Source organism: Ctenopharyngodon idella, chromosome 19, assembly GCF_019924925.1.
Source record: "Ctenopharyngodon idella isolate HZGC_01 chromosome 19, HZGC01, whole genome shotgun sequence".
Lineage (NCBI taxonomy): Eukaryota > Metazoa > Chordata > Actinopteri > Cypriniformes > Xenocyprididae > Ctenopharyngodon > Ctenopharyngodon idella.
In genome coordinates, this window is record NC_067238.1 from 29,813,065 (window position 1) to 29,835,790 (window position 22,726).

The following is a 22,726-nucleotide window of genomic DNA, read 5'->3' on the forward strand; positions in this document are numbered from 1 at the left end:
TATAGTTTGATCTCTAACTGAAACAGATATGCTTGTTGGATTCTGCTAGTTGAGACCTGTTCTACGATATATGACCCAAGTTCTGTATCAATGGGTTTAATCGATGATCGATTATGGGAATTTATGTAAATTGACATCCCTAATCTGTACCATATTGGTTACCGGCTGATGATAACCAATTTTTTCAAGGTTTTTTTTTTTTTTTTTTTGGAGGGATATTTAATTGTGCCCTTTTCCCTCTATTTTTTACATTTTAGATTGTGTTTGCTGTGATCTAACGCTCACTTATTTATTAAAAGCTTAATGAAATGTTACTTATTTACCAGTGAAAAATAATTCAAAATAATTTAATAACACGATTAAATGCAAATCTAAGAAATATCTTTTTTTTTCATGCTGTTCATATGTTTTGCTGTTCACTTGCAGCATTTAAAAAAATAATTGTAGTTTTTAGTGTTTTTTTTTTTTTTTTAGGTTATTTTAAAATAATATTAGTAGTAAAATGATAAAATGAAATACTAAAAAATACATTTATTTTTAATAGCAGCACTTAGTGTTTTTTTTTTTTGTTGGCTTATCAGTTATCGAATTTGATCACATTGTATTATTGTGCATCTCTGATATTTACCTTTGGTTGCAATGATCTTGAATATTTAGTTAAATGCGTAGTTTAACAGTGTAATCGTTGAGTATATGCATCTGTGTTTACTGCTGGTTCAACTCTTTTCCAGTCACCACTTACTTTGTCCTGCTGCTTTGAACTTACCTGAATTATTTATTATTGTGCATTTTGAAGCAATTGGCTATATTGGATGACCCTGGACATGAGTGAGTTTTGAGACTAACTATGGAGTAATCTGATTAATGACTCTTGAATTTGTTAATATCTCAACTTAAAGTAGCAACTGCTCTTTGTTTAATACAGCAACAAAGCAAACCCATTGCCTATAATCTGGAAAACAGATTCAGACTTTTCCTCTACTGCTAATTGGCATTTAAATGGATAAAATCAGATTCATATTGATCTCACAGACCCTACACATTTCAACATGTCTCCTCAAATGTATTGGTGAATGTCCAAAAGTCTTAAACTGATTTTACTTGGCCATGCACCTTGAGATCTTGCCAGATTTCAGTATAAGAGCTGGAAGGGGGTCGATCACCATGCAGCCAACTTCCTTACCAGTCATTTTTAAATTTGGCATAAGACAAAGTGGACGACATTCAAAGAGAATTTTTTTCTGTCCAATGGCTTTGCCAATGGAGTCGCTGTGAGGAGAGGGTTATAGAGAGAGAGCTGTGCCTGTCACGGCATTACTCTGACACAGCGTGACAGAGAGAGAGAAGGACGAGAGAAGGAGAGAGTAAAAGAGCTGCCTCTTCTCAGAAGCATTAAAGCCATGTCTGTGGGTGACGATGGAGACGGTGAGTGCGTTTATCTATTGAGTAGTATAGAAATTACTGGTAAGCTGTTGTGTTGTTGTTTGTGTACATTTGGTATGCATTACGCTCTGTTTAGCTGAATTGGATGCAAGTCAGTCAGTTTTTTGGAAAAAACAAGGTGTTATTGTCCAGAAAATACTCTCTCCTATGGCTATTCTTTCAGCTTGTAATCTGTACTTTAGAAGAGAGTTTGTACCTGCTTGTCTTTAAAGTCGCCAACCATTAAAGCAATGGAGTTTGATCAGAATATACTGTATTATATACTCTCTGATATACTAGTTATATTGGTTTCTGCATCAGTGGGTTTTGTCCCTTGGGAGTTCAAGTGTGACCTGGTTTCTAGGGCATTTTGTTGCCGCCGCTACCCATTATTAGACTCTTCAGTTCTTGCCCTGGAAATTTAAGTACTCTATGAGATGCTGTGTGTCTCTTGACTATAAATGAAGCTTTAAAGCCTTAGAGTACTTGTGTTCGCTGTACGTTTTGGTGGGCATACTACAAAAGCTGCTCTCTGTCTGTTTGTTTCAGGGTAAATGGCTTCACGTCCTTCTCTTCGTAATCCTGGTAACCAGATTAAATAGCCAGTTTAGTTACGGGCTGACCAGTGAGGACTCAGACATCAACACTCACTTAGTCACCCAGCAATACGCAATACGGTGTTAATGGCAGTTAAATTGTGTTTCCAGGTCAATTTTGACTGAGAAATGTGTCATATGCTAGTGTGTAGTCAGTTGCTTTTATTTTTAAATGACCTCTGCTGTGTTACATACTGCTGTTCGTCATAACTGGCAATATGGTGGCGATACTTTTTTTTTTTTATATCGATAACTGTGTCACAATACAATAACTCTTAAGTAGTTATGTATTGAAATATTTTTTTTTTAGCTTATTCATCATTCAAATTTTGATTTGAATATAAATAATTGTGCGTTGACTTGCACTCTAAAAATGACTGTAAAAATACAAAAATTTACACAGTAAAATACCGTTTTCCATTGAAACAGTAATATACCATAAAAACAATGCATTCTGGGTGATATTAGTCATTTTCAGGAAAGTAACCTATAGGCTACTTTCTTAAAAATGACAAATAATTTTACCCAGAGTGCATTGTAATATACAGAAGTAATATACTGTAAAACGATTCATTCTGGGTAATATTTGTCATTTGAGAAAGTAGCCTATAAGTTACTTTCACAAAAAAGACTAATAATATTACCCAGAATGCAGTGTTTTACAGTTTTTATAGTACAATGGAAAATGTTATTTTACTGTTTACATTTTAGTTTTTTTTACAATTATGTTTTAGAGTTTATGACAGTACACTGCATTTCATTGATGTCTCACAGACTTTCATGATGGGTGGCCTTTCTCCCAGAATATTCATAAAAAATGCAACTTAACTATCAGAAGTTTAGAAGCAATATCTTGCTTTTGAAGCAAATGTTGCTCTGAAAAATATGTATTGTTTTATGATTTAAGCTAGCCATTTTTTGCTAAACAAAATTCAAACCAATGTGATTCAACCTTTTTTATTTATTTTTTTCAATCTTTCAAATCCACTGATGTGGGCTGATCTTGTCGTCATGGCAACAGCCTTTTGCAAGCAGCCAGCTCTCTCTCCCTCTTGCTCCATCCTTGCCTTTTCTCCCTTTTTTTCCCCCCTTTTCCCTTCAGCTTGTCCCCACTTTTTCTCTTTCTCTTCTTCGCTTCCTGTTGCTGTTTTGTTCCTTTTGGCCAGCCTCATTCTCGATTGATCTTGCTCTGTACGGTCGTCATTGGCTTGTCCTTGTTGAATTGTTGTTCACGCCCTCCTGTCTGAACAAAGGGCGGGTTATGCTACTATGCTAATAATGCTACACACATAGGCAGGCACACAGAGCCCTTTCAGCCCCGCTAGTGGGGTCAGCATCCATAATGTGTCAGTGCAATCAGCTCTTGGCTTAGTAACGGGGTCACAATGCCGACTGCCCACACACACTCACTCACACACACACTTTCATATGCAAACAAAGACCAAGTCTCAGCTGTAGGGGTGTGGCCTTCGTTCTCATCTGTATTTATGCATTTTATTCAACCACAATTCCCCTGTGAGCGTTTGACCGTGAATGTGTTTAAACCAAGATGATCATGCAGCTACGTGATGCTAATTAGCTTAGCTTGAGCTCCAGACAAAATGAGCCACATTGACATTCAGGCAGCATCCTCAAATCTCAAAGCTCACTGGCTGGTTAAAGATGATGTCATCACTCTCCTGATTGGCTCTTCGGGTGCTGGGAAGGAGGGGGGACGGTGCGCCAGCAAAGTGCGAGGGAGTGATGGAGCAGGAGACGAGGGGGGATGGAGCGGGAGAGTAATTGAGAGAGAAGATGCCGACCAGCTTTTGGGTGGTGGTTTCTGCGAACTGTGGTACCTGCCTTGCCGATCCGTCTGGGGATATTTTGTCACCGTGAGAACCACTGTCATGTGAGCGGCAGCTTGGGCGTTGCCTCGGATACGAGAGAGAGCCACGCCCGCCTTCAGGCATGAGGCGCCTCATCTGCAAACGCATCTGTGACTGTGAGTGTCTTCTCAAGATGTACCTGTTTGAAATGTTGCTGGTGACTCAAATGAACGTTGACATCTGAATCCATGCAGAAATTGGGTGTCGCCCAGGTGCCGTGGAGATTTGGGTGTTTTTAGTAGCTGGTAGATGAAGCGAAAGACCGTTTGTGTTCTTCAAGCCTGTTCTTGTGTGTGGGTGGCTGTGTGGAGTATTTGAGTTTTGAAGGCATTTCTCTTTGTTTGTGAGTGTGTGCAAGTGATTAACGGTGCCTATACTTCCTGTTTTTGCTTTTTAGTGATTGATAGGCCTCTAATAGGTCCTGGTTCTGGGCTGGTCATTGATTACTTAAGCTGATACTGTGGTGGGGAGGAAATCAGACCTGTACTTGCCATACTTGATGATATAATCCAAAGACCTATTGGGTTTCAGAGGAAATGGAATTGTTTGTTGATATATTCTGACAGATTTCCTTTTTATTGAACCAACTGCATTGGAACGAGAATTTGAGACTATGCAAGTTGGCACAGAAATAGGTGGTTTTTGCTTATCATTGTGCAGTAAGTCTATTCTGGAACAAAATTTGAAATTAGCTGGTCTATTATTATGCTGCCTGCACGTCTTGACAACTAATAACTAATTGATTCATCTTCTCGTTGCTTCTTTCAGATCGTAGTTTTGACGACGATGACTCTGTGGATGGAAGCAGGCCGTCATCGGCTCAGGCTGCGTTCAAAGTACCCAAAGTACCCAAGAAACCTGGAGACTCTGCCAGCAGTTCCAGACGACCCAGTGCCACTGCCAAGACAGGTGAGATACGTGTGAGATTGCATTCATATATCCTGGGGTGCAGTATAATTTAGTTTTTAGCCTTAATGCTGTTAAGCAGTGTTGTTTTGCATGGATAAAATAAATGGCTGTGCACTTTAAAAAGTCAAAATAGTGCACTAATCACTGATGACTGACTCGATTAGTCTCTGCTGTCAGGAAGGTATTATAAGCTTAAGGGCTGGGCAGTTATGTCTAAAAAGCATTATTATGGTATGAAAAATGTTATATATATGTGTATTGGTTGGTAATTAAATGGAAAAATGGTTTATATATTAAATAACCATGTAGTAAAGCCTATTTTTAGACCGTCCAGTGAATTACATAATTCACAAATGAAAGGTACTTTGTTATGAAAGCAATATCCTTTGGTTTTCTCTTCTTATTTAGAACTTGATCGACACAAACTAAAATATTTTCTGATAACAACAAATAATTCAGTCTGGCATCAGTTCAAAAGCAGCTTCACATTACGTAACGATTAGAGCAAAGGACTCAACTAATATTATAAAATAGATCATTCTGCTCTTTAATTCTGGTTTGATGAGCCACATTCAAAGCTGTTGTAAAATAGTGGATATACAAATGCTAGTACCTGTTCATAAGTTAAATTCTACAGAAAGTTGCGATATTGCTTGGTAGCCTGAAATTTATTTAGCTTTGCATTATGATTAATAACTTAATTGTCAGTTTTTCTCTGCCTTGACTTGTTTGGGACACATTCTGCTTTATTTTTTTATTACTCTACTTTTTGTTTTTGCATTATGTATGTACAAAATACCTACTATTAGTATAGTCTCTATTGGTTGTGAAGTCATAAGAAGAGTCTCTATCATTGTATGATATATACTGCCTTACCACCCTGTTCTGCAAGCTTGAATATCATTGAAGGAAAAGTTAGAAAAGAGGCTCTTAAGAGGAAAGAAGTTGACAAAGTAATGAGTATTTAGTTTGTTTATTATTTCAATGCAAATTAAAGCTGCACGATTAATCGTTAAAAGGTCGCAACCTCGATTCAAACGCCCACGCGATATTATTGACACCGATTCTCTGTCTATTAAACCTTTGACAAAATCACACCAGAACATTCAAATCAGCATTTGTACTGCCTCTGAGCCAGAGAGAGCAGTTGTCATGTATAGGTATGAAACCGCTTCACAAACAATCTTTTCAGCCACACAGTATCATTATTTCTGTTACAAATGAAGAGATTAATTTGAGAAAAAAGGTGTTTTCTTTACCAAGAAAGTGGCAAGATGAAAACCACTATTTTCTGTTTCAAACTTTCACATAGCATCTTTTTCAAAATGTAATTAATCCATCAATGTAAAAGTTATTTTTCATATTGAAAATACACAACAAAGTAAGCTGATTCACATATATGACAGCCTCTGAACTTTGCCAATACTAATCTTATATACAGGCATTTTACTAAAAATACATTCTGCCATCACTCCCAAAATGAATTGAACCAGTCATCTTGTTAATGTTATAAATTAATTATGTCTCTGTTTGTCATTACCGAGTATCTGGCGCCACCGCACGGTTAAAATAAACACATTTACAGAGTACATTGGTATTAAAAACAGCTTTTAAAAACTGTCCATGATTCAGCTTTGGGGACCGTGACAGAAGTTTGATGCTGTCGTGAAACAAGCAACAGCTTGACCGAGTGCCTCATCTTCTTAATCTCCTCACGTAAATGATTACATTTCGATGACTTGCGTTTCTTCCCCACCACAGAAACCACCACAGGTTCGTCAATGCCGTCAAAATTATTCATTTTTCTGTTTTTGTTGATCACAAAGTACAAAGCAGATAAGGAAAGCTAGGATGCCGGGTGTATTCAGAGCGCCACCGTTGCTGTTTACAGTGTGTGGAATGGTGTGCTGTGATTGGTTGAGCGGATATATCGCATTCTGCAGAGAAAGGAGACTGGCGTTTGTCGCGTTTTGGAAAGAAAGGGAGAAAACGTGACAAAAAAACACGACGGATATCGCATTTTGCGCAAAATTAATAAATGACTTTTCAATACTAACCAGATATAATACTGATTTTGGCAGAAACTCAATTTTTTGAGAACCAAACTCTTCAAATATTCATATCATAACAGAAGTACTGGGATAAAAGTTTATAGTTTGGATATAAACACTGATGTCTACAGAAGCGATCAAAACACCTTTTTTAAAGTAACTTTGGGTGCTTCAAAAATTGATAGTATCGATTACATCGTTACGCCAGTAGGTGGCGACAAGTGACTTAAAAATGTATTTGTCATTGAATCATTCAATCAAGAAATTTGTTCAAAAACGCTGATCTAGTATTGAAACGTGAAGTATTTACGAGCGAGTCATTGAATCATTCATTCAAACCGTTTTTTAAAAATAGTTCATTCAGATTAATTAAACATTTTAATTAGACTGCAGCAATTAACGTTTTGTCAGAACCTCTAGTAAATTACGTTAATTTGTTTAGTTGTCTGTTCATAATCGTGGGAGAATCAGTTTGAAACAAAAAAATCGTGATTCTTATTTTATCCAGAATCGTGCAGCTCTAATGCAAGTACACACTAGCACACATATCTAATTCATGTAATTTGTGTAGCTGCATGCACTGATGCTTTTACAGAACAAGAAGTTTGCACAAATACCTTTTTTGTTTTTTTTGTTTGTATAAGCGGTTCACAATTGATTGACATTTATGCTGAGGCTCATTACAGAGCTTTCGGGTTTTAAAAAAGGTCCACCAAAAATGGGGTTTCCTGAAGGCTGACTGACAGCTCGCTGATGCTGTTGTGTTTATTAGGCACTCATCAGTTCCTCCCCCCTGTTGGGAGTTCTTACAGGCCACACCCCCCCATGATTGATCATTCAATTACAGGAAGACAGACAGGAAGTCCATTAGGATTGAGAGCTTTTAATGTGTCGGATGAGTTTCCTCCCTCCTGTAATAGATTGCAAAGGGCTATTTTACTGAATTTGGTATACATTTTAAAATATAGTGTGGTTTACAACTTCCTCCCCCACCTATTTTTATCACACATAATACATAATCACATGCTTAGTACACAAAGTATACCCTCCCTTTTGCCTAGCAATACAACGATTGCCATAGTAACACCTCATTGTGCTCAGTTTCTATGGTAGCGGCTGGAACTGTCAGCAGATGCATCCGCCCTTCATAAACTTAGTTGTCTTCATAGTTTGTGTTTTAATGGATGTCAATCATGTGTGTTTCAGGAGCCTCTAAGGAAGTGGCAGGAGCCGTGGATGAGGAGGATTTTATCAAAGCGTTCACAGACGTCCCCACGGTTCAGGTGAGACACACACACTTGCGTATAAATGAGGGAAGTGTTACTGAATTCCCTCAGAACCTGGTTACAAATCCACCCGTGGCTTCCATAGCGTTCATGTTATGATGTTTGATCAAAGGCTTGGAAGTGTTTGATCTAAAACTCAAGTCTATCTGTGTGTCTCTCTACTTGCATAGATCTACTCCTCACGGGACCTGGAGGATAATCTGAACAAGATCCGTGAGGTTCTATCTGACGATAAACACGACTGGGACCATAGAACAAGTGCGGTGAGTTCAACATGCACGATTTAAACACTCATGCAGGCATTTTTGTCGAAGTTGATATGACAGTTGCATTGGATTTACACTGACACCTAGTGGTGTGGATGCAGCATTCTGCAAAACCATGTTTTCAGTTACTAATGCCACTGTTTAAAAATGCTCTATTTACAGTCAGCCATAATTAATTGATCAAGTGAACTAACATGACCGGTCGAAGTCAGTTCAACTGATCATGTGATCTCAACATGGCAGCCCCCATGAGGGGACCCACTCCGTGTAAAATAAAACCACTTTCATTAGGTTACTGATTCGATTTGATATTCATAATAGGTATGTGTGCGCTGAGGCTCCGCCGCCTTTCACTCTAAAATCTTTTCCGGTTCAGTCCGTCGAGGTCAGATGCGAGTAAAAACATGAACACGCTGGAGAGCCGCTTTTATTGTAGAAAATTAATTTGTACGTATGATGAAACAAGACACTGACACATTTTTTTTCCTGTTTAATATGGTATAGCTGCTTGATTTTAAGCAATCTATTGTATAAAGTGCTATATAAATAAACATGACGTGACTTTAGTAGAGTGCCGAATTGCAGAGCTCGTGCAAACATATCCACGTTGCTATGATCGGATGCTTTTTATGCAAAAAAAATGCTTGCTGTTTTCCAAATTTTGTTGTCTTTTTGTTATTGAGAGCAAAGCGCGCAGCACATACTTACATATTCATCTAACCATCACTCTGAGCAGTGTGTGCGGTGTCAGATGTTCGCTAACAGTATATCGCTGGTCACGTATTTTAAACTTTGTTTTACCCCTAAGCGAAGAACGAAAAAGAACTTCGCCGAGAGTATATCGGGGCCTTAACTCTTTCCCCGCCATTGACCGAATTTACCGGCTTTCTGTGTTTTCACTGTTATACAGTAGTGGGCGCTATTACGCCTCTCTTGAAAGAGTACAGAACCTCTGGATCAAAACACAGCCAAAAAAAATGCAGAAACAAGCAATAAAAGCGTTTCTTATGCTATCTGCTATCATAAAAATAAACTTGCTTGTAAGCTTAAAATTCTAAATATGGCACATTTAATGTTCAACAACAAATATTTTATCAAAATATATATTTTATTCAAAATTATTACACTCCTATTCTTTTGCGTCTGTTTGGCGTGCTGTGGCGCCCGTTCACTGAAGTCTGTGAAGTTTAACGGAGACTCTCTTGCATAAGGCTCGTCCACCCCTGACAGCAAAATGAAAATATTTGGATGACCTTCTAACATTTACAGGTGGAGAATATACCTGTTATGCACTGAGGAAAACACCACATTTCATAAGTACACAAGTATCTGTCAGAGCATCTGACGGCGTAAGCTGCGTTGAACTATACTATGTCTTACGAGTTATTTTGAAGCATGTCTCAAGTTTAGGACAAATTGGATTATGCACTTCCCTGCAGCAGCTCAATGCTGTCCTCCACTATTTTTCAAATGCACTCTTAATATCAATATACTGTATATTGATATCACCTTTATTGTATAAAAATATACCAATATATACATTTTTGAAATGTATACAGTTACTGTCATAACTTGTTTTCATGACAATTTTTTTTATATATTAAATAATTAAGACATTACTAATAGGTAAAGTAAATATAATTTAATATATAAGCTGATATAGTGCATATATTTAGTGAAATGCTCATTTCTCTAGCGAACTAACAGGCTGTGGACACTAAATGACTTGCCTGAGGTGAATGTAATGCTACATGACATATTATTCTCAAGCTGTTTTTCTGTCTTTACGCGGTTGAAACACTGGTTGAGAGATTACACGTATATCTAGATTGTCTGTTCTTCTGCGCTTTTCCCTGTTGTGGCAGTTAGCAAACAGCGCCCCCTTCTGGATTGGACGGTGAACCGCTTGTGACTTTCTGTATTCGTCGTCTTACTGTATGCACCGTGACAGTTCGGGACGAATACATGTCCTGTTACACCCCTAAAGTCAATACTGTAGGGGTGTGGTTTAAGCAGACTAAATGGTTGGAGAAGTCCTGCATTAGTCACCAGAGAGAAGTCTGTTGTTTTACCGGAAGATTGAGTTATGACATTTTGACTGAACATTAGGCCACAATAAAAAAAAATTGAAACACATGCATGAATGAATCATTCACAATGCATTCACAAAAATACATAGGATGAATTTTCATTTCATGCCGACTTCAAGTCACCACGTCTCCATTGCATTTAAAAGTGGCTGAACTTGTTTGCTGAATAATTATTTGGCGAAACGTGGTAGCAATAGTGTTTCCCATGAGAATCTGTCCACATTCAAGAGGTGATGCACTGGGATGCACTAGAGTTTTCTTTGTGACCATACATAGGGTTTGTTTATACATTCATTTTTGACAAACCCTCTTTGATGTGGTCTTGTTTTCCCCTCCCTCTCCCTTCACAGCTGAAGAAAATCCGATCTCTGCTGGTTGCTGGGGCAACAGACTACGATTGTTTCTACCAGCACTTGCGCCTATTGGATGGCTCATTTAAGCTTTCGGCAAAAGACCTGCGTTCTCAGGTGGTGCGGGAGGCTTGCATCACAGTGGCGTGAGTGTCTGATTGACATCTTGAGCAATGTGAAGATATGTGTGCATATCTGTTTTCCATCAATCACTTAATTAAGGTCTGGAGACGAGTCGACAAGCTATTAGAGCGAAGCCATTTCTATTTGTTTTGTGTTCATGGTAAAGAGCACCAATTTACTGTGTTATGTCTGTGCAGGTATCTTTCCACACTATTAGGGAATAAGTTTGATCATGGAGCAGAGGGAATCGTTCCAGTGCTCTTCAATCTCATCCCTAACTGTGCCAAAGTGATGGCTACATCTGGAACAGCAGCCATACGCATCATCATACGGGTGAGAAACGGTGGCGTGCAGGAGTTCATTCTGTCTGACTGCACTGTGTCTGTGTGTTTTGACTGTTTGTTTTTGTATTTTCAGCACACTCATGTCCCACGACTGATTCCTCTCATCGCTAGTAACTGCACGTCAAAGTCTGTGGCCGTCCGGAGGTGAGATGTTAAATCTGCTTCTACACACTATAGCTGAACACTGCAAGAATATTATTAGGTAACACTCTATTTTATAGTGTCCTTTTTACACGTTACATGTAGTTATGACTATAAATTATGCATAATTATGTGCAACTAACCCTAAACCCAACCCTAATCCTAACCTTATAGAAAGTACATGTAGTTAATTAATATTACTCTGTACTTAAATGTATAATTACACTGTAACAAGGACACTTTAAAATAGTGTAACCAAATATTATCTATCTATCTATTTATCTATCTGTCGTTCTATCGTTCTGTCGTTCATTCTGTCGTTCAGTCGTTTTGTCATTCGTTCTATCTACCTATCTATCGTTTGTTTTATCGTTCTATCATTCTATCTTTCATTCTATCTTTCGTTCCTTTCGTTCCTTCGATCGTTTGTTCTATCGATTGTTCTAACGATCGATCGTTCTATCAATCTATAGTTCTATCTATCTGTCGTTCATTCTATCTATCGTTCTATCTATCTATCCATCTATCACAATTTAGACCAAGCATGTGTTAATGTAGACATTTAATACAAGAAGTAAAACTCAGTAAAAAAAAAAATAAATAAATAATAATAATATAATAATCTTTTTTTCCAGTGATTGTTTCTCACTACTTGCTTAAATTATATGTACAAATATAGCAAAAAAAAAAATTGTAAAATATGTCCCCATACAGCATAAATCCCTTCAGGGTGATGACAGACAAATATCTAAACCAGTGTTCGGCTTGATTAATTGAAATGGCCAGTTTGAAAGAACTGATTTGTGAAAATGTATCTTCCAAACTCTTTAGCCAATGAAGGTTAAACCAGACACCCTATTAAAAATAACTGTCTTAACACGTTTATACTTGCGACGAGTCTGGAATTTAGTCTGCTTGTAAAATCTTTAAGAGCATAACTGGCTAAATAAATAAATAAGCACCCTATGAATTGTTTAATTTTATATTTCAGCAGTCTTCATGAATATATTGTAACTATTCAGTTTATCTCCCAACCCTCTTGAGCACTTACCAAGTTTTACAGACCTGTGTGAGTTCATTACTGAATTCTCTTTCTTCCTCTCTCCATTTGACAGGCGCTGTTATGAGTTCTTGGATCTTCTGCTGCAGGAATGGCAGACTCACTCTCTGGAGAGGTACCACAACAGCACAGGCTAAACTAGACTGCCTACTGGTGTTGAAAGGCCAGCACTGCACTACATAACCTCTCTTTCTCTTTCCTCTGTGTCTCAGGCATGCGGCGGTGTTGGTGGAGAGTATTAAAAAGGGAATCAGAGATGCAGACTCAGAGGCTCGAGTCGAGGCCAGAAAGTGAGTGCCGTCTTCAAATTACTTGATGTATTTTGCTGTTTCCTGTTGTGTTTTATTACTTATGTTGCTGTCTCTCTCAGGGCATACTGTGGGTTGCGGGCTCATTTCCCCGGGGAGGCGGAGTCTCTGTATAACTCATTAGAACCGTCCTATCAGAAGACACTTCAGCCACATCTAAAGAGCTCTGGCAGCGTGGCGTCCCTCCCGCAGTCGGATCGCTCGTCCTCCAGCTCGCAAGAAAGCCTTAAGTAAGAATATCTCACTCACCTGCGTCCGACTACACCAGTAAACGATGAAATTGAATAAGAGCTCTGTATTTTTTCTCTCTTTTCTTTTTCAGTCGGCCGCTGTCAAAGTGGTCAGCTGCTCCAGGCAGAGGTGAGATCCTCAGTGTGTGTGTGTACATGTTGGTATATGTGTATTGGTAATTGACGCTTGTCATGTTCATGGACTTTTATCACTCACTATTTTGGTTAAAATGTATATAAATGCATTAGGAATATTTTAGGGCCTGACAAATAGGCTAAACACATTTTTGCCTTTACTAGATCACATAAAATGCTTTTTAAAAGTACATATATTCCATATCGTTTAAACATTTCATGCATAATTATCAAAATGCTGTATAAGTTTGGGCGTGAGACTGCAGGATGTTAACTTTCCAAAGTATCCATGTAAGTCACGTTTTCATAGCAGGGTTGTTATTGTTAACTAAAGTTATTAAAGTCATTTTTGTTAATTGAAATAAAGTTGAAATAATAAAATAATATATCAATATTAGATGGGGAAACTTAAACTCAAAAATCTTTTATTTAATCTTTTAAATTAAAATTAGAAATGAAGTACTAAAATGACTAAAACTGAAATAAAATAAATTAAAGCTAATTAGGAATAATAAAAATATAACAATTACTAAAACTAAAATTTAAATGAAAACTGGACAATATAAAATAATTTTAATAATAAAATATAAAATAAAATTTTATAAAAATATAAAGATTTTTTGTTCCATGCTTCATTTAAAAATGTATATGCATGTAACACACATTATATTTATTTATTTTTTGTTACTTTAGTGCCTGCGAGTTCAAAATCATCAGGATCTCCAGGCTCATTACAGCGTTCCCGCAGTGATGTGGATGTAAATGCAGCCGCCGGTGCTAAAGTCAGACACAGCGGACAGGCTGGAGGGGCCGGCCGAGTCACGGCAGGCCTGACCCCCGGATCATACGCATCTCTCGGTAGGAGCCACATAAAGCTCATGCACAGTTTTATCAACTCTTGAACAGGCAGAAGAGGTCACACATGTAAATATGCAGATATGCAGACTCTCCCCATACGCAATAGAAACTGATGTGAAGAATTGTCTTAAAGTGTAACTTAAACCCTTGTATTGTTACTATATTAGTAGTATATGTACAGTAAATGAACAATGTTTACTCGTTCTCCATGTTATCTGGACAGAGAAATTCCTGGGGGGTTTTTTTTTGTCAGCAAAAGACTTTTGACAGATCTAGAGCTTTCATGAAAACTAGAGTTCCCCGTTGCGGTGTTCTCTTCATATTTACTATTCTTTGCAGCCTTTAGCCACTTCCTACAACACGCTGGAACCTTCACTGGAAACCAAAAATAAACATTTACTCTTTGAGTTCTTGCACCCTGGAAGAATACAAGTCGACACCATTATGACAAAGTTTGCTAAGAAGTATTTCCTACTAAAGCAAGGCGTATTTGACTCTGGTCAAGCCTATCCAGTAGAAGCAGACTGGGAGTGGCCTTGGTTGACAACATGCCCAGTGCATTATGGGTGTTGACGTTTTCCTACCTAATTGCTAAAAGGGAAGACACCAGCCTTTTTTCTGTCTTTTTTTGCCTTTCTACTGCATAGGCAGCCGAGTTTTATTGAAAGCCCTTTTTGCGAGCAGTAAATTACCCCTTTAATTCTTAAAGGTTACATGTGTGTGTCTGTGCGGTTGTTGACGTGTGTTTGTGTTTTTTGTTCTAACTGGTTTGCTGTGCTCCTCTCTCTCTTCTTTGGCTTAAGATGATGCCTCTGATAAAGATGGTAAGATCATCTGCCGTTTGCTCATCCCTTCTTCATCTTCTCCTTTTCTTACTTGCCCCCTTCCCCTTTCTATTGGCCTTCCTTCCTGCTCATATAGCTCACGCTTTCCTACTGTATGACTTTGAATCGTTGATCAGGATTTTGGTGATTTTATTTATGTGTCTCTGATCTATATTAAATTATGCTAGGAAGAAAGTTGCTTTTTGTTGTAGTCATTTCAATGCTTTGTAGGTATAATAGGGAAACCCGATCCTCTCACGCATAGTGGGTGGAGCTCATTGTGTGTGATGTAGTGCTGCTGCTGTCTGCTGGTGGCGTGTGGTATTGCAAGAGTATGACTCATCTGCCTTTCAGCTTGTGGTTGTGCCAAGATGAATTGCTTCATTAAAAATCTCCCGTACTGATCTGACGCTCTCCTCTTATTCTGTCCATTCTGTCCCATCGTCTTTCCTGTAACGCAATCATTAATAAGTTCCCTCAATCACAGGACTGGCCAGTGGGTGGTTGTGGAGGGCCAGTGAGACACTCTGGAAATCTCTTTGATTTATTATTCAGTTGTTGATGTGTTATGATTTGGCCTGATGACTTACCGCATGTTTGTTGCTCTCCAGGGCGACTACGGACTAAGCAGACTTTATCAACAGCATCTAGTATGGGCAGCAGTCAGGTCGACTCGAGAGGGCGGACCAGATCAAAGATGGCATCTCAGTCACAACGTAAGTACCTACAATGTTCATACTCATTCAACGTCTGCACAAATATTCTAGATGAATGTTACATACATTTACTCATACGTCTTATGTTGTCATTTTGCTCTCGCACCTTACCATAAACCGTATCGATGTAACACAACTCTCATGTAAATTAGTAGTCAGTAAATGTCTGTAAGTGGAAAATATTTGGCAATAGAGGAATGTACTGAGTGCAAACTCACAAAAATGATCCATACACTAATTTTATGCTTAGTCATTCCTATTATGCAGTACGTTTTGAACAGAAGCATTTTCATTTTTTTTGAAGTTACAATTTAAGAAGGTATTTCTGTGAAAGGGTATACCAGAATTTCAGCTCAGGCACTTACACTTTGACTATTTAAATAAAATATATATTATGTGTATATATATATACAAAGTTAGTTGTTTATACATGTATTTTTTATATTTAAGAAGTACTATAAAAATATGTAATTTTATTGCTCATCAAGGCTGCAAAAAAACAAAGCTGTTTAAAAAAAACAATAATAAATGTTATTACAATTTAAAATAATGTTTTAAAATATACTTAAATAGAAATGTGTTCCTGTACTTTATACCTGGTGTTCAAGAAATATTTGTTATCATTATCAATGCGGAAAACAGTTTAATATTTTTGTGGAAACTGATAAAGGATTTTTCAGGATTCTTTGATTTAATTGAAAGTTCAAAAGAACAGCGTTTTATTTTAAAATCTTTTGTAACGTTATAAATATATTTACTGTCGCTTTTGATCAATTTAAAGCATTCTTGCTGAATAAAAGCATTAAAGGGTTAGTTCTCCCAAAAATGAAATTTCTGTCATTAATGACTCACCCTCATGTCGTTCCAAACCCGTAAGACCTTCGTTCATCTTCGGAACACAAATTAAGATATTTTTGATGAAATCCAAGAGGGTTTTTTTATGCTTAATAGAAAGCAACAAAATTACCACATTCAAGGCCCAGAAAAGTAGGCGTTCTGACATAGAACATGGAAGCGCTGGATGTAAATAGCGTAGGAGAATGACAGGGGAGAGGCAAATTTGTTGAATAAAGGTATTTTTGTTTTGTTTTTGCACACAAAAAGTATTCTCGTCACTTCATAACATTAAAGGTGAACCACTGTAGTCACGTTGACTGTTTTAATAATGTTTTTACTACTTTTCTGCACCTTGGATTTGGTTATTTCGTTGCTTTAGGATAAAAAAAAAAACCTCTCGGATTTCATCAAAATATCTTAATTTGTGTTCCGAAGATGAACGAAGGTCTTACGGGTTTGGAACGAAATGAGGGTGAGAAATTATTGACACAAATGTCATTTTTGGGCGAATTAACACTTTTATTAATTTTTACAAAATGACCCAGTGCATGTGCTTATTTTATACACAACATAAGCATGCGGTGAAACATGACTGTAAACAGTCTTCCCTCATACCACGTGCTGTAACACACATTGTCATCTGCATGCCAGTGTGTATGTGAGAGATTATCAGGAGTCATCCTGCTCGAAGGATGTAACCCACAGCTCCTCCAACTGTTTCTGTGCCTCTAGGTTCCGACGATTCTGATTGCACGCCAGGTACCCTCGTCTGACATGTGGGCGAGTGTGTTTAGTCCATGCAAACGTGTGTGTGTGTGTGTGTGTGTGAGTGTGCGTGAGCGAACAAATGTTTGTATGTCCCTTGAGTGGCCTGCATGCTGTGTGGTCTTCACTTGGGTGTGACGGTATCAGTCCATTTCTGCCTGAAGGCGTGTAGAAGCCCAAACTCTCAGACACATTGGTTTAGCAGTGTATGTTGGGCGGCCTAGGCTGCTTAAACATTTTGAGAGTGTTGATGGAACTAAAGCAGTGACAAACACAACCATGACGTTTTTCATCTTTTGTGTGCCTTCATGGTGGTGTCGTGAAGTAACGTCAGTTGCAATGCTGTTGCAGGGCTTCTTAAATCTATGTGCGCATCTCATACTGACGTTTTCATTTGCAGGCTGATGGTTTTTTTATTCATTTGTACGATGTGTGTGTCAGAACAACACATTGACAGCATGTTGTTACCCCATAATGCATTTGTATTCGTTTAATATGCTGTTCCTCCTCCCACTCAATGGGTCTCTTGGACCCATCCCCGCTCCCTAATCCTTCCCCCTCATTGGCTCAGGATCACAGTCTGCTACCCCTGTTGGTGGTAAGATTTTCAACATATTTCACCTGTCATTTATTCACTTAGTCCAGTCACTCCCATCCTGTGGGCCTCCTCTAGTCTTACATCTTCCCTTGTCCTGATTCACGGAAAAACATGGGTTTACCATCAGCACCCACTCTCTTCACTGCATGGAGGGTGTGTCGCTTGGCTCACTTTGGATGGTGTTGTTTTTTTTTTTTTGTTTTTTTTTCTCTTTCTCTCTTTTCAAACCTGTGAATAACTTGAACCTTACATTAAGGCTGGGCGGTATGACGTTATATGGTGTTCGTTTATACCGTTTCTGCTACACAGATTCCTCTATATCTATGGTGCGATTTTAAAAATAAATCCACCAAATGGCAGAAAACTTAAAAGTGGAGGCCTTTGTTTTAACTTAAGTTTTATGTAATATGAAGCTGTTTCAGTACGGGTTCTTTCATCTATCATGAATCATCTTACCTTTTTGGTTTGAGATGCATTAACTATGAAAGCATTTAAGCTCCTAAATGATGATAAAATAGATATTTGTTTAACATTTTAAAATATATTTGCTTTAATTTCCATCAACAATAACTATTGTCAGATTTATACCGTTAACAAGATTTAAGAATTTGGTCATATCGCCCACCCCTACTTTACATGTCACTGTGTGGGGAAATTTAAAGATTTGGTAATTGGTGTGTCAAAGTGCAGCGTGAGCATGTTCATTTGTGTTTGTGTAGTCTCTGTAGTCGTAGAAACATTTTCACTTGTTCACTTGGTAAACCTCATTCTTCCCTTTTGGTCTTGACACAATCAGAATCACAGCACTAGCACTTATGCTTATGTCAAACTGTCATCTGTATCTGTGATTGGTATTGTGGTGTGAATTATTGATGTCTAGATAAACAACAAAAATTTCAGCATAGCTATGAGGATTAGTTGTTGGTGATGATTGAGTTTGGCTTTGGTGGACAGTAAAGTAATTTTTGCTGTTTATTACATAACTGTTTGTGTATTCATATAAAAACAGTTATCGTTAGGATGAGGTACATTTTCAGTGGTCTGTCAGTCTCACAGTTCTTTTTTCATTTTCTGTATATTTACAGCGGGTTCTCGCTCGGGTTCCCCAGGCCGGGTTTTGGCCAGTACAGCTCTGAGCACGCTCAGTACGGGAGCTCAGCGTGTGAGTGCTGCTCCGGGCTCCCACCGTCGCAGCAGGATCCCACGCAGTCAAGGCTGCAGTCGAGACTCCAGCCCCACCCGTCTGTCTGTTGGTAAGAACTGGTTTCTGTCTGTGACCGTGATGATCTCCTCAGTTAAGTTTTCTCTCTGATGAATAAAAGATCTTCTTTATCAGTGTGTGTCCATTGAATCTGTTGGCACATAAGATCGTAAAGTGTTGCAATTGGCCCCAAGACTTCTGTAGGCCTTCACATAAAGGGGTGACAGAGTTCTTACCAAAACTGAAATGTTTTCTTTCAATCAAAGCTCCTTCAAACATCAGCCACATCTACAATGGATCGAAAGGAGGTATGATTTTTTTTTTTTTTTTTTTGCCTTGGTTTCCGCCAGCCATCCCATAATGATAATCCTTCTGCCTGTCTGAGCTGGGGCTGACATCCTAATGGTGTTTCATGCTGGAGGTTGTGCTGTGTTGCGTGTAACACGCTGCTTTGGGAAAGCAGAACATGCCGTCTCTTTAACCTGCTGGGTCTTACCTTGTCTGCCGTGATGTTAAACCCCACAGCTTGGTGCTGATCTTTGCTGAATGAATGAATGAATGAATGAATAAAGTCCATCTCATGAATGCAGATGAACGTTGAACACTGGTTAAGAGACAAGATATAAAAGCAAACATCCAGACCTGCCACCTCCCACATAATAACATTCACCCTTTTATTCCTAACCTTTTAATTGTTCTTCCTGTTAGTGAATGTCTGCTCATTTCTTATCTATTCCTTTAATCTGTGCATGGACTCTAGAAAATAATTCAAATATTGATGTTTTTTTGTTGTCTTCCTGCTTATTTTATGTGAGGTTCCTCAGGGCTCTGTATTGGGCCCTCTTTTTTTCCTCAAAGTTCATTGTCATTTCATTGCTTAACAAAACTCTGTGTAATTGTTACGGCTATTCCTTCTATATTTCTCCTACTTTGTTTGTCTGTTATACCTTCCAATGTCTCTGTCCTTCTTTATCTGTTTTCTCTCTCCTCTTTTCTTGGTGTTTTCTTGGGGGTGGGTCAGCGAGGGGTAGTCGTATACCACGGCCTAGCGTGAGTCAGGGCTGCAGTCGTGAGGCCAGTCGAGAGAGCAGCAGAGACACCAGCCCTGTGCGCTCCTTCACGCCACTCGGTGAGTAACCACGGCAACCATTTCATCTACCAGGACCAATCAGCTTCAACACAGCAAGGGACCTAAACGATTAGACAAGAACATGCCCTGTTGAAACATCAAGTGATTTGCTTCATTTGAAACCGGAAGTCAAGCTTTTGCACATTTGCACATTTTGCTCTTTGCTGGACTCAGTTTGCTTTAAACTTTTTGCAGCTGACAAACACAAGTGTTTGTATAGCTATGCAGCAGCACTGCTGGCACACATTGCATTAAGAATATCTTTGGGGTTAAAAATCCCCACATGGTTCAGCTTGATCAGTTTTCTCCTGGCCTTTTTTTTTTTTTTTTCTCCCTGCCTCATCTACTGATGGATGCTGACACAAGTTTCATCTGAGATGGTCCATCAATGCAGCACACCAGAGAAAAATTATCTTAAATGTAAAACATCAGACAGGAATTATTAGGAATAACCTTAATAGTCAACATGAAATTAAAATTCACCGTTTACTTTTTAATGCACATTCCTCATTAATACCTGCCACACTTTGTTTTTATCTCTTGTTGAATATCCTGTTTTGCACAAAAATGTCATTAAAGGAATAGTTCACCCAAAAAATGAAAAATTATCCCATAATTTACTCACCTTCAAGCCATCCTAGGTGTATATGACTTTCTTTTTTCAGCCAAACACAATCGGAGTTATATTATAAAATATCCTGGCTCTTCCAAGCTTTATAATGGGAGTGAATCGTAACTGAGATTTTGAAGCCCAAAAAAGTGCATCCATCTATCATAAAAGTAATCCTTAAAGCTCCAGGGGGTTAATAGAGGCCTTCTGAAGCAAAGCGATGTGTTTTTGTGAGGAAAAATATCCATATTTATAACTTTATAAACTATAATCACTAGCTTCCGGTAACGGCCATACACAAGTCTAGTTCCGGTGGAAGAGTGACCTCTGACCCGATGCATGACGTATTGAAGAACGAGGAAGCGCAAAGGATAGAGCAAAACAAAACACCGTTCTCGAAGACTAAAATGAGAATTTTTAAATATTGGAGAACTACCCGATTTCGCTTTAGAAGGCCTTTATTACTGGAGCCGTATGGATTACTTTTATGATGGATGGATGCACTTTTTTGGGCTTCAAAATCTAAGGTACCATATTCACTGCCTTTATAAAGCTTTGAAGAACCAGGATATTTTATTATATAACTCTGATTGTGTTTGGCTGAAAGATGAAAGTCATATACACCTAGGATGGCTTGAGGGTGAGTAAATTATGGGATAATTTTCATTTTTGGGAGAACTATTTCTTTAAAGAAAAATTTTGCCATTTCTTGTTGACAATTACATAAGTTTAAAGTACTAAGTTTGACAGTTAAATAAATATGTGCAACCTTTCTGACAAATGGCCATAGTTATCAGTGTGCCAAATTGTGTGCATATTTCAAAATCAGACATAATGTATTTTTTGTTTGTTTGTTTGTTTTTTGAGAATCAACATTTTCACTTCACATTTATTTTGAGTGGCACAAAGTTCAAAGTGGAATACAGATGAGAGCATTTAAGATAGAGACTGTCCACTTCCAGCGATATTTTTGATGTTAGGTATGACACATTTAAAACTCACTTTCAGAAAAAAAGTTTTTTGAGGGGTAACCTGATGAAAATATTCCTGCTGTTATGCAGAACTGGACTAATATCCTTCAGCACTGACACTTGAAGTGTGTGAAATGTGTGTGTCACAGCAAGGCATGTGTGTGTGGTTGGTGATGGCACATTCTCACATTACTGCTAATTGGGAGTTTCTCTGGTGAGCTCTAACACTGGCCCTGGTTATTTACGCGTGTGCGCTTGTTTGCATTCTTGTGTGTGTGTGTTGCAGCATCCCGGCATTATTCGCGCTCAACTGGTGCTCTTCATGCCCCAGATGCCTTCGGGGCAGCAGGTGAACTGTCACCCCAGCGGCACAGGACTCTTTTCAAATTCAATTTTTTTTTTTTTTTTTTTTGGTCATTGTCACTTTTTGAATTTTAGTTTTTCATCTCATCCTTCTGCTTCTTTCAGTTTAGCCTCCATCGGACCTGCATGCTAAGTTTAGTTTTAGTCATAACAATGTTCCTCCCATCAATAACAACCATAGATTCGCGTGGAACATCTTTCACAGTGTCACTTATTATTTTTCCTGAATTTAACCAGTTTTTTCCGTGTGTCCTTGTTTTTTGAATTGTTTTTTGTTGTTGTTGGTTGAGCATTTGTGGTTATTTTTCATAATTGTTTTATATTGTGATAATTTGTTTTTGGTTCTCTAGTCTCAGTGTCTTTATTGTTAAATTATTTTAATTGATTGCTCGATATTAATGAGATCACTGCATGCGTTTTTTGTTTGGACATATTGGTGTTTTATTTGTATTTGTGCTTGTGTGTGTGTGTAAAATATATGATGTGTGTTGTAGGTTCTGGGTTGGGTATGTCTCAGTCCAGTCGTCTCTCATCTTCAGTTAGTGCCATGAGAGTGCTGAACACAGGATCAGATGTGGAGGAAGCCCTGGCCGATGCTCTGGTAAATATATATACAGTCACACACAGAAACTCCCCACTCACACATAAGTTTACACGCCCTTTTTATCAGACATT

The 22,726-nt window shown here is 38.2% G+C and overlaps 1 protein-coding gene across 50 annotated transcripts in view; it reads left to right on the forward strand.

The window, feature by feature from the left end:
• clasp2 (cytoplasmic linker associated protein 2) overlaps positions 1-22,726 on the forward strand; it is a 55,788-nt gene that overhangs the window by 17,724 nt on the left and 15,338 nt on the right. For 10 of the 50 annotated variants that reach the window (XM_051871581.1, XM_051871594.1, XM_051871582.1 and 7 more), the window contains 20 exons: positions 4,655-4,795; positions 8,053-8,129; positions 8,303-8,395; positions 10,839-10,984; positions 11,159-11,294; positions 11,379-11,449; positions 12,562-12,621; positions 12,719-12,796; positions 12,877-13,044; positions 13,137-13,174; positions 13,873-14,037; positions 14,841-14,861; positions 15,473-15,577; positions 17,147-17,173; positions 17,751-17,777; positions 18,863-19,030; positions 19,245-19,286; positions 20,000-20,107; positions 21,975-22,037; positions 22,546-22,652. In XM_051871581.1, coding sequence (XP_051727541.1) covers positions 4,655-4,795; positions 8,053-8,129; positions 8,303-8,395; positions 10,839-10,984; positions 11,159-11,294; positions 11,379-11,449; positions 12,562-12,621; positions 12,719-12,796; positions 12,877-13,044; positions 13,137-13,174; positions 13,873-14,037; positions 14,841-14,861; positions 15,473-15,577; positions 17,147-17,173; positions 17,751-17,777; positions 18,863-19,030; positions 19,245-19,286; positions 20,000-20,107; positions 21,975-22,037; positions 22,546-22,652 — 1,841 coding nt within the window. Of the gene's footprint in view, positions 1-1,287; positions 1,426-4,654; positions 4,796-8,052; positions 8,130-8,302; positions 8,396-10,838; positions 10,985-11,158; positions 11,295-11,378; positions 11,450-12,561; positions 12,622-12,718; positions 12,797-12,876; positions 13,045-13,136; positions 13,175-13,872; positions 14,038-14,840; positions 14,862-15,472; positions 15,578-17,146; positions 17,174-17,750; positions 17,778-18,862; positions 19,031-19,244; positions 19,287-19,999; positions 20,108-21,974; positions 22,038-22,545; positions 22,653-22,726 lie in introns of those variants that run through there. The other 40 variants (XM_051871613.1, XM_051871615.1, XM_051871620.1 and 37 more) reach the window with 23 other exon arrangements.